The following is a 12175-nucleotide window of genomic DNA, read 5'->3' as shown; positions in this document are numbered from 1 at the left end:
GAGCACTGGACAGCAGTGAAACTGCTGGGTGGCAGGGACCACAGAACACCAGTTGTGGTGCACTGAGTCTAGGTTGCCAATACCATATCATGGGGTTGATGCCAGGGCTCCAGAAAGGCAAAAAGTGAGGGTAGTGGGGAGCTAGTCATACAAGTGTCAGGGAATAGTGACCACAGGCCTTCCCACCTCCTCTGTCATGGTGAGACCTTCCCAAGTCACTTTAGCATAGCTGTCCTGTAGGTACCAAGGCAACATGTTCTTCTTTATCCCCTTGGCAACACATCTGTATTTTGCCACTGGCCTTTTTTATTGTGAGACACAAAGGTGGCAGGGATTCTAAGTGAGAAGGCTGCTCTCTTGTCCTCTCCACTGGGATGGCTACAGAAACCCAATCCAGTGTGTCCAAACTGGCCTCCCAGCTACTGCTCTCTTTCCTATGACTGAGAGCCCCAAAGTCCCAGAGAGCATCTTTCATTTTTTCTTTATTCTTTCCTGGCCTATATTCTCAGGGACTGACACTTTCACCACCTCAAGAGGCTCCATTCAGGCCTCCTAGTTCCTCCCCTGGTCCAGCTCATGGTTGTGTCTTCCTTGAGTGACCTACTTACTTCCTGGTCCTCCTGCCTCGCACTTGCCTTCACTCTGGCAGCCACAGTGGTTTTTAGAATATGTAAATTATGTCAATCCCTTCCATGGTCAAGGTTCTTTAGCATGTCCCTGTGTAGTCAGAACAAGACCCTCTACCCTTCATTAGGTCTTATCTGGGCCTTGTGGCATTTCTGTCGTTTTTTATCCTGTTCTCTCAACATATTTTGGCTTTTCTAACAAGCCAGGTGCCTTGCGGCCCAGGACCTTTCAAATATCAGTGTCTTGGTACAGCCTCTCCCGGCTTCTCAAGATGGGCTACAATCTTTATGTTCACTTCTCAAGCTTCTGCTAGTAGTATTCTTTCTAAACTAATTAAGGAACCAAGTATGTCATCAGTAGCTCTGCCACTAGAACCCCAGCTCCTCGGGGCATAGTCACCTCTGTCATGTTTCATTAAATCCCAACATCTAACCAAATGCTTGACACAGAATAGGTGCTTAACATTTGTGGACAGAATGAACAAGCACACATCTGATTCTTGAGGGAAAGCAACCTCTGCTGCTTCCCTGAGCATGGTCTAGTGTTCTTACCCCATCATCGGGCATCGGTACCTTTTCTCCTCTCACTTGCAAATACTGCTAAGAGGTTGTTAGGAGTGTGACGTCAAAACCACAATGAGATACTGCTTTACACCTACTAAGATGGCTAGAATGCTAGACCTGGAAAACAGCAAGTATTGGAGTGGACATTGAGGAGCCAGAACCCTGGGGCACACCTGGTGGGAATGCACAGTGGTGTGGTTGCTTAGACATCTAGTCTGGGAGTTCTGTTTTTGTTTGTTTGTTTTTGAGAGGGTTTCTCTGTGTAGCCCTGGCTGACCTGGAACTCCCTCTGTAGACCAGGCCTCAAACTCACAGAGATCCACCTGCCTCTGCTTCCTAAGTACTGGAATTAAAGGTGTGCGCCACTGCCTCCTAGCCTCTGGAAGTTCTTTAAGAAAGAAAGAAAGAAAGAAAGAGAGAGAGAGAGAGAGAGAGAGAGAGAGAGAGAGAGAGAGAGAGAAAGATAAAAATTAAAAATCCCCAGAGTTACCATACACTCAAGAAATTCCACTCATGGGCGTATCAAGCCTGAAAACCTGCGTGCTTACAAACACCTGAACATGAATGTCCGCAGAGACGTTATTCATCAAATGTGGAAGTGATCCAAATGATTCAACAATTCAAACTGTTAAACGGATGGAATAAAATGTAGTACATTCACACACTAGAATAGCATCTCACCATAAAAAGAATGCACTCATACATGCTACAATGTGGATGGGCCTTTGGATAAGTTAAGGACACTTACTATATGGTTACATTTATACAAAATTTCTACTACAAATTAATCCACAGGGGCAGAAAGCAAGAGTAGTAGAGTGAGTGCTAACATGGAGTTTCTGAGGTGATGACAAAAATGTTCTGAAGCTATACTGAAAACCACTGAATCATACTTTCAAAGGACAAGTTTTATGGCATGCAAATTATATCTAAAAATATTAATTAAAACCATGCCCAGAAGGGGAAAACCCAGGAAGCAGTTGCCATGAGTGTCATGGCGCAGGCTGTCCCAGACCTTCAGAGGAAGATGAAATGGGACAGACAATGAGCGGGAGGGAACACTGAGTGTCTCTCTCTGTCCGGGCCACAACTGCTTTTGTCCTTTTAGCACGGGCACACTCCTGTCCCCCTCTAAGGTCCAGGCCCCTTAGCTTGAACTACCCAGCTCCTGCCTTGCTGTGCAAATGGCTCCTTCTAACTTGGCTCAGGTGTCCATTCTCCCATTACTTTGTTGGGAGAGGCAGACACTTTCAGGCCTAGGATTTATCTTCCTGTCATCTGAGGTTCTGTATTGATAACCAAGGCCTCGGCTTTCTGGAACTCAGAGAGGGGTCATGCTGAATACAACTGGTGTGGGGGTATATGTTCATGTCTGGTTGTATAGACGTGTTCAGCCAGCTAACCTCTTGCCCAGAGGCCTCTACCACATGTCTGCAGTCCTGTAACTCGTGCCAAAGCTGCCTGCCCTGTGCTTGGTGTCCTGGGACAATCTGGAGTTCCCTTTCACTTGGGACAGGGTTGCTGGCTTCTGTAGGGCAGAAGGGGATTGCACTTTGCAGACTGATTTGTTCCCTGCTCTGTCTATGTCTGCAAACTCCTTTTCCCTGCAGCCCAGTGAGGCTAGAGGCTCCTGTGAGACCCAGAGCGATCACTTCCAGAGGGCCTGCTCTGATCTGGGAAAGAGGACTATGGCTCCACCCAAATGGAGAGGTAAGTAGCCATTCAAGAGTGGGATGATACCCTTTGACGCCCTACCCCTGTGGCCCTACTCCCCTGGGGCCTGGGCGGGCCCTGCCAACCCACCTTGGGATGAGTCATTGGGGGCAGGCTCAGCTGCCCGCTGCCCGCCCTCCACCCCCTCCTCAGGGTGTGGTTCCTGAAGGTCTGCTGGGTTTCGCTGGTAAACATGGAATCCATGGATTTCTTCTTGGGAAAACGTCCATAACCATGTCTCCACATCAAGAGTGGACTGGACAGGGCAGCCAAAGCAAAGAGATATATGCGTGGCGTGTGTGAGGATGCACACAAGTGTGTTGGTGAGGTGCAGATGGCAACCTCAGCAGCAAACTCAGAATCCCAGGAGTTCAGGAGAAACTTAGCACCATGTAGCTCAGCCTTTGAGGGGAAAGCTGAGCTTTAGGAGGGGAAGGAGCAGGCAGTCTGTGGGACACAGAGCTGGGAACGGTGCAAATATTGGAGCTCTTGCTACCTCCTGGGCCTCAGCTCCCTTGGGCCTCTGCTTCCCCTGGGCCTCTGCTCCACCTCAAACCAGGCTGCAGGGGCCAGAGGCACTGAAGTCTTCGGACAGCTGGGATTCCATTCTCTGCATGAGACCCTATACTCAGCCCAAAGGGTCACTGTCTGCTTCAGATGTCTATCAAAGTTTGGCATTCTGCAGGCTGAGGGGGCCACTCAAGGCTGGGGCTGCAGCTTGCTGGTGAGTCAGACCTTCAAGACCCTGGCCCTGCCCAATGGGGAGGGCACAGCTTAGGTGTTCTGAGTAGGAACCCTTCCTGTTCCCTTTGTCTCACATAGCGAGATGGTTTTCCTACAGGGCCATCACTCGTTATAACCCTTGTGCACACAGATAAGCCTGGCAAAGATGGTGTCCCATTCACCTGAACAGGGTAACAGGGCCATGTGTGCATGTGACTTCAGCAGGGTGACTAAGAATCCATTCTCATTCCTGCCCCAGGAGGTTGAAAAGATGGCGGCTGGCTGAGGTGGAACTCTCTGAGGCAGTGCCTTCTCTTTCTGCCCCACTCCCTAAATACAGGAGATGCTGTTGCATAGTAGGAAAGCAAGAAACCAACCTACTCCCAGTTCCTGGAGTCTTTGCCATCTGGAGTCAGCATTTGCACTTCCTAGTTTCATGAGCCAATACATGATTTCCTCGGGGTCGGCTTAAGTGGATACTTGTCAGTTCTAACCCAGAAAGTCTTCATTAATAAAATGGGAGATTCAAAGTTCAAGGCAGATCAGAAGATGTCTGCCCACTGCAGCAAAAGCGGCAGATGCTAAGCTCAGGTACATCCCAGTGGAGCAGCTTGAAAGCCACTGGATCCAAGCACTTGCCTCTGACACCATTCTCAGGCCAGGACAAGGCCACAAAAGCCTTGGAATAGCTCCTTCTTTTTTTTTTTAATTAATAAAATGATATTGAAAGCTGGGCATGGTGGCTTTAATCCCAGCACTTAGGAGGCAGAGGCAGGCAGATGTCTGTGAGTTCAAGTCCAACCTAGTTTACAGAGTGAGTTCCTGGACAGCCAAGGCTATGTAGAGAGACCCTGTCTCAAAAAAAACAAACAGCTGGGACATGGTGGCACACTCCTTTAGTCCTAGCACTTGGGAGGCAGGCTGTGAGTTTGAGGCCAACCTGGTCTACAGAGTGAGTTCCAGGACAGCCAGGGCTACACAGAGAAACCCTGTCTCGAAAAATTAAAAAACAAAACAAACAAACAAACAAACAAACAAACAACAAAAATGATATTGAAATTCAGGCCTTGTACATGCTAGGCAAGAGCTCTCCTGCTGAACTACATTCCTAACCCTAGGTTGTAATTTCTTTAATATAACAGTTACCAGCTACCTCTTGTGAGGTAGGCATTGTGCTAGGCCCTGAGGCCAGAGTAGTAAACAGACACATGGAGTGCCAAGACCAAGTTTACTAACGACTTTCTCACTGTAGAGATCCATCAGTAACAAGCTGTTTGACTTTGGGCACAACCTCTCTGAGCCTCTCCCAAAGAAGGGTCCAGGAGACAATGCAGATAGAGTATGGCTCAGCAAACAGTAGACCTGACCAGAACTCTCAGGGGATAACATCATTCCTGTTCTTGTCACTTCCCTGAGGCTCCTCCTGAGTTAGGTGGTCTGAGCACAGAACAAATCCAACAACAGGGGGTCTAAGGCTAGAATCCAAGAGATGCCCCCAAACCATGAGGGTCAAGAGGTGGCTCAGGATTGGGTTTGGACCCAGAGTAACACTGCAGGAGGTCAAGGAGGAAGGCTGCTGGGGGGTGGGGGTAGGGTTGAAAGGTTATGGATGGGGACTGGTAAAGGAGACAGAGTTCATCTAGGGATGACATGATCTTGGGGTCAGATAGGAAAGGAGTAAGCCCTGGCGAGGAGGCTCCATGGGAAGGGTATGGCTTCAAGAAGGCACTGTCAAAGCCCATTGCTCTGACTTGTGTGTGAGCTGGGGCCAAAGCCTGAGCCATGGCTGCTCTCGAGATAGGGAATGGAGTGGAAGGGACAGGTGTGACAAAGAGCTAGACAACAGAAGCCTGAGGTATCTCCCATGAGCATAGGGCAGACAGGATGGGGTCTGACTTGTGGCCTTGGTAATGCAACAGGATCCCCTTAAAGTCAGCACTGGATCTGGGGAGCCCTTCAAGGCTGTATGGTGGTAACATAGTCAGACGGCATCATACACAGGGTCAGATCCTATGCCAGGGACAGGGCGTGGTGAACAGCAAACCCTACACGATGGAATCAGTTTGTGGCTGCCCAAAACCAGGGCCTGAGAGGAAAACCCAGCAGAACGATGTTCTCTATTCTGATGCTACATCAGACACTGTGAGCCAGCAAACCAAGCAGCTCTGAGGTCCTCCTTTGTAAGTCTTCAAAGAGGGCACAGCATAAGTGAGGTGAGCCAGGCCTGTTATCCCTAAATGGAGGCTGCCCACAGGCCACAGACACTCAAGCTTCCCACCCTGAGGCCTGGCTCAGGTGCCCAACGATGCTGCTGGCAATAGGCAGGCAACTCACACCCACCTCAGGCCCCGCTCTCCCCCAGCCTTGCTCCTGACAGCCCAGCCTCCCGTAATTGCCTTCTAAAAATATCTTCCCCCCACCCCCACCTCTTGATTTCAAAATATTTAGTTTTCAGGGTATTTAAAATGAGAGTTGGCGGCTCTTCCAGGCCCAGATAACAAAACTAAACATTTATGCTTTGACTGCATTTCTCTGAATTGGCTGAGATCTTGGATTTGATATGTAGCAGCAGGAGGGAGGGGAGTTGAGTGCAAGACAGATCTCATGTGGTTCTCCTGAGGGCTGAGGGCCAGCTGATCTACTCTGCCATCCCCTACCCCCCACCCAGGACCCTTCCCTTCCTTGAGGAACACCTACCACTGTTAACATGGAGCCGGCCCCTCACGGTGTCCTTCCCAAGGATGTTCTCGGCTTCGCAGACATACTCCCCAGCATCTTCCACCTTCACTTTGTTGAACTGGAGTCGTGAGTTTTTTCTGGTTTGGGGGAAGAAAAAGGGAGAGAGGTGTGAGCCAGGGCTGCTGGAGCTTATCAGGGTCACTGAATGGTAACTTCACAGATCCACAGTGGCTGTGTAGGATGGGTGAGAAGAAGGCCCCTTAGGCCAGCTCTTTCTGGAGTGCAGGTGGTACACCAAACCCTGGAGCTGGGAGGAGACGCGAATCCTCAGTGCAACACTGTGTATTGCTCCACAGCACTCAGGTTCTGATCTGTGAATTCCCGCATCTCTTTCCTTGGGGCTGGGTTTCTTTGTATCATTTTTCTTGGGGAAGAACACCAGGCCCCTTAGGAAGTCACATAGCTACACCTCGAATTTCCAGCTGCCTTTGCCATCCATGGAAGTAGCAGATTGCCACTGTTCATGTTGTATATTGTTTCCCAAAGTCCACTGGTCCTCACTGCAATGGTGTTAACAGATGATGAGGACACATATTGAGAGGGTCTCATGCCCTTGATTTTGGAGTTCCAGACTCTACAAATGAGGGCCAAACACATCCCTACTGTTTATCAGTGAACCCCTCTGGATACTCTGTTAGAGCAGCAGAATGGACTCCAACTCCCGGATACCCGGGAGAACGCCTGTCTGATAGCTTCAGCGGCAACTGTGCTAATCCAGGGTGCCAGTCCAAGCCTCTCTCCTACTGTTTGTCCACTCAGCCTTGCCATCAAGGAGCCTCTGTAGCCTCTCCAAGAGGATTTTGTTTAACTCCTTCCTCAAATGTGTAACAAGCACCTCCCGTGTGCTGGAAACTGTGTACCCCAGGGTCTGGAGCCTCAGGGCCAGTTAGGGTGTCCTCTTCTTACCTATGGACAAACTAAGTCTGGCAAGGCAAAGCAGAGGTAACCAGGAACTGAGGTCAGTAAAGACACCAGAAGCTAGGGCTAGTGCCTTTCTCTGGTCTCTTACTTGAATGGTCCGAGGCCAGGTCCTAGCCACCCCTCCTCCAAGCTGTGGCTCCGGAGCATCTGGCTTTGGCTTCTTTCTGAAGTCCTGACCAAACCTTGCTTCCTCCTCAAGGCTTCCTTGCACCAACTCTGAGATGTCTTGGTTCTGCAAGGCTCTGCTCATAGTTCCCAACCCTTCTTGCATCAAGTACTCTCTGAGGCTCAGAAAGTGTTCTGGATAAAGCCAGGGACACCAGAAAGGACATAATGTTTTTACTGTGACCTCCTATTCTTTTTAGTGATGGATTAAAAAACCAGATTCCTTGTAGATGCACAGTTGGCTGGAGTACGGGCAGGGTACAGCCAAGATGCCATTGCCCTGCAAAAGAGAGCCATGATACTGATGGCATAAGGACTGTGATGGGAATGGGGAATGGGATATGGGGTTTGGGGTATGGGGAAGTAATGGGGAGAAAGCTGAGCAGAAAGCACCTCCCTCTTGGCTTTACCTCTGTCTTTGGGAATTGGCCTCATCTCAAAAATCTCTCCACAGACTGATCAACCTTAGTGCCATAGTGATGGCCTTGCCAATGTGGTAACAGTGGCTTGACTATATGCCCTACCATTCCTGGTTCATGCTGGTCTTTCTCCTTGGGCTTGTGCCTGCCACAGCCCTCCTCTATCAACAGCTTCATTCATTAAGCAGAGTCCTGGAGGCCCCTCTGACTAAGTGAGCCCCTGCTTCCCATCTCAATCTAATTAGTGCCAGAGTCTCACTTCCCTAGGACAAAGCTTCCCTCACTTTCTTGCATGCTGGATAGGCAGGGCCGGGGTGGGGGTAGTGACAGTTGAGGGCAAGAGGGTTCATGCATAGGGGACCCAAAGCCAGGAAGATCCTCATGGTCACCCATAGCGACATCCCTAAGATGCTATTTGTAGCAGGACAGGTAGAGCATCTAAGGAGCAACATAGACTTGGAGGAAGAACCCCACCCAAAGCTGCATGAGACCAGGATCAAGGAGCAGCAGGGCTTGTCAAAGGCCAACCTTTGAGACAAGAAAAAGGCAACAACTCTCAGGTACAGAATAGGCATCTTGGTTCATTGGGGCCCAAGAGGTCTTGGGGAAATGAGATCCAGAGCTATAGCTGAGAATGGGCCCTGAAGTTGCTGGGACTCTATACTCTCCTCATTCTTAGCTCCATCTGGAGTCCCTAGGACTCAGGGCTCTCTCCTTGCCTTCCTGGAAGGGAGGCAAGGTGTGCACTCCTGCCACCCCATCAATGTGTTGACCCAGGTCTGCCCCTACAAAAGGTGCTGTCCTACCCTCCCTAGCCGGTTCTCTGCTGGCAGGGACAGGATCTGGGCAGCCCCACACTTTCCTCAGTGCCTGCCTCCCTGCCTGCCTGAGGGGCCTGTCCCGGCCTGCCCCTCATAAATAAAGGAACATGCGGTTCTGCAGGGGGGCAAGTGTTCTCCTGGCTCAGGAAGGCCTGGATGACACTGCAATTTGGCAGGCACGGAGACAGACAGTCAGCCCCTGTCGAGAAGGCAGTCTCTGCCAGCAAACAGAGATGCCAACCCTGAATGTAGCCTGGGCAGGTAGAGCATGAGACGCTCAGGCAGGAAGGACAGAGAAAGGTTCGTCAGAAAGGGCACTCCTAGCTCCGTGTCACTGAGGTGTGCACAGTGGGGGCGTGGGTAGTATGGAGGGTGACAGTTCTCTTGAAGCCACTTTGAGAGGACTTTGTATAATCAGAAGTTCCCTGTCACGGCCTACTCCTCCACAGCTAACGATTTACTGCTGAAATCCCAGGGACAGGACAGGTGGGACAAGGGACAGACATTTCAGAAGGCAGCATGTGGGAAAGGGGCCATGTCATACTTCAAATTTAAGGGTCTACCATCTAGGGAAAGACCTTGGCCTTGTCTCTGGATTAGGTCACCCATGTGTCAGATGAATCTGAGGCTTTACCAGGAGTAAGTTGTTTAGAAGATTGGACTATCCATAGAGGACCCGTTGAGCCTCTTGAAGGACAACCTTGCACTCAGGAGAGGAGGGCCAGCGCTGGGAGGTTCTAGTCAGCCTCACACTGAATATGGATCTCTGCATCCAGGCTCATAGGGGAGCAGGGGGAGTTGCTCCTGTGAGAATTGATCAAGTTCTCAATGGTGAGGTGAAGCTATGGCTAAAGTATGGTCAGGGGACATGGGCTGATCCGAGGGCTCCGGTTCATAGATATTCCTGAGTCCCAGCATTTGTGCTGGGTCTTGGAGGGCTTTGCCAGGGACAAGAGGTGCAGTTTTCCTAGTACAGGGGACAGCCTGGGCCCAAGTCCAGGTTTGTGAAAGGAAAGACCAGGGGTTGGGCCTCTAGTAGGGACAGATCAGCAGAGAGTTTAGGCCAGCACAGATTGGGAGGGTCCCAAGGCTGTCAAATAAGGAAGGGATGATTTCAGGGGGGGCTGGGGTGGAAAGGATTATCTGTTGCAGGCACTTGTAGGGGGCTGAGAACTAGAATCATAAGCAGGGTGCAAGAGGATCATTTTTTTCCCTGAAAAATGGGCGGGGGGCTTTTATTATTGCTATTATTGTTATACCAGAGTCTATGTTGGAAATGGGCCCAGAGTCTCATGAGGGCAGGGGCTACAGCTGTCTTGTTCACCAGTGTATCCTGAACCTCTAGCAGAGTTCTTGACACACAGTCAATACCCACAGGTTAGCTGCATCAATTAACTCAGAAAGGGGCCTGTGTCCAGGGGGGAGGGAGGTCAGATGAGAAACATTTAGGGCAGGGAGGTCATGTCCACCTGCAGAGATGGCAGAGAGCATGACAAGGAGCAGCTGGGTCAGTGAGGGTGGGGCGGAGGAGCTGGTTGGGAGTACTGTGGGTCAGAGACTGCTCAGGAGTGATGCTTGGGGCTCAGCTGGCAGCACAATGTGAAACTTGGTGAAACTGCCACCATGCCTAGAGCTGGAGGCCTGGGGTCTCAGAGATGTCAAGCCATAAGAGGGTGGCGTCACCCCCTGGTGGGGAGGGAGCGGACAGTGAAGCCCAGGTTGTAGGAAAGCCCAGCACCAGTGGACTCTGGGAAAGAGATCTGACTCAGAGGAGGACAGTGGAGAAGCCACAGTGAGAGGCGGCAGGTGTCAGTGTGCCTAGCGACCCAGAATTGGGGTGGAGGAGCCGAGGACATGCTGCACTGGCTGCATTGGATAAGGGAGTGTGGACAGAGGACGAAAGGCATGGAGGAGGGGCCTGGGTGACTCTCATAGTGGTGGGGGGAACAAGGGAGACAGGCAACAGCTGGAAGTGGGAAGGAACAGCAGTCAGGGATAGTGGCTTGTCAGAGGGGTGAACAGGATGAAGTCTGCTGCGAGGGAGAGGAAGAGAAGCTAAAGTTACCGAAGAAAGGCAGGAATTGGTGGTGCCTCAGCAAAGTGGAGTGTGTGTGTGTGTGTGTGTGTGTGTGTGTGTGTGTGTGTGTGTGTGTGCATGCGTGTGTGTGCATGCGTGTGTGAGTGAGTGTGTAAGGGAGGGCACGAGGCAATATTGTACAAGGTCTGGTGGGATGGAGATGGGTAGATAGGTGCCATGTTGGGAACAGTGCAGAGGAGAAGGGCCAGCACCTTCCCTGGACTTTGTAGACTTCAGGAAATAGTAGAGAAGCTGGAGGGAGGTGCCCCCTCCAGTCCTAGCTCCAGGAGTCCTGTCTACTAGTTTTTCTAGGCTGGTACCAGTACTGTAGCAGGGTGGGGAGGAGTGGGGGATATAGGAGTTGTTAGACTGAGTTTCTTGCCAATGATATAGACAAGGGACACATAGGGAACCCACTGCAAACCTTGCTACCTCTCCAGCTACTATAATTCCCTCACGAGTCAGCCCTAGCGCCACGGACCTCTCATCTAAACCCTTCTTGCCTGACTTTTTGCCTGGGCCACTTTCTGTCTTTGTCCAAGTAACCAGTTTTTCTTTAGTTCATGTCTTGGAAGGAGAGTGGAGACAGAGTGAAGCTCCCGAATCCCATTTCTCTTCTCAGGTTGCAGGTCTCTGAGGTGGGGTAGGGATAGCCTGAGGCTGGACCTTTACCTAACACTTTCTGTTGTGGGGTAGGCCAATGATCTCTACAAAAATAAATACCATTGTTTGCATTTTGTGGAGGGCTGGAAGAAAATGATATTTTCAAAGGAGGTGGTTGCAAGCTACTCTAGGGGGTGAGGGCAGAAAAGGCTTGAGGGGCTCCTTAGTGGGAGTAGAATGTTTACCTAGACCTCAGCACCCACAGAGAAAGGTTGGGTAGAACTGTGTTTAATGGCAGACATGTAGGAGCTGCCTTAGACTCCTGGATCTCCTGGCACATCCCGCCCTTTGCCTGGATGGAGGTGAGGGTATCTTCTCCAGCCTGAAGACTCAGGGAGTGTGCACACCATGCTCCTTCCTGAAATATTCATTTCAGGACTAAAGACAATCTTCTTGCAATGGGGAGGGGGGTGTCGCAGGTAGACCCCTGATTGTCTCTTCCCAGTTACTAAGCTCTCTACAAGGGGCAGCTTGCCAAGTCAGACCTCCAGCCTTTTGTCTCATGTGAGTCCCCAGGGTCTTTCACCTTAGACTGCCAGATTCAGGACCCCTCAGATGGATGCTAGGTCTTTTGATACGTAGGACTTCTGCTGCTAAAGACAGCTCAGAGTCAAACTGCCTCCAATATTTAGACACATAAATGGCTTCATTCTTTTTTTTTTTTTTCCTTCAGTGAGACAGGGTCTCATCTAACCAAAACTGGTCTCAACTTGCTATGTAGCCGAGGATGACCTTGAACTTCTG

At 50.6% G+C, this 12175-nt stretch overlaps 1 protein-coding gene across 1 annotated transcript in view; it reads right to left on the bottom strand.

The window, feature by feature from the left end:
• Positions 1–12175, bottom strand: part of Nrg2 (neuregulin 2) — a 179888-nt gene that overhangs the window by 24653 nt on the left and 143060 nt on the right. The window contains 1 exon segment of the mRNA XM_027400776.2: positions 6324–6442. Coding sequence (XP_027256577.1) covers positions 6324–6442 — 119 coding nt within the window.

This window comes from Cricetulus griseus, chromosome 2 (genome assembly GCF_003668045.3).
Source record: "Cricetulus griseus strain 17A/GY chromosome 2, alternate assembly CriGri-PICRH-1.0, whole genome shotgun sequence".
NCBI lineage: Eukaryota > Metazoa > Chordata > Mammalia > Rodentia > Cricetidae > Cricetulus > Cricetulus griseus.
The sequence above is the reverse complement of the archived record's forward strand: the minus strand, read 5'-3'. Positions and strand labels throughout refer to the sequence as shown.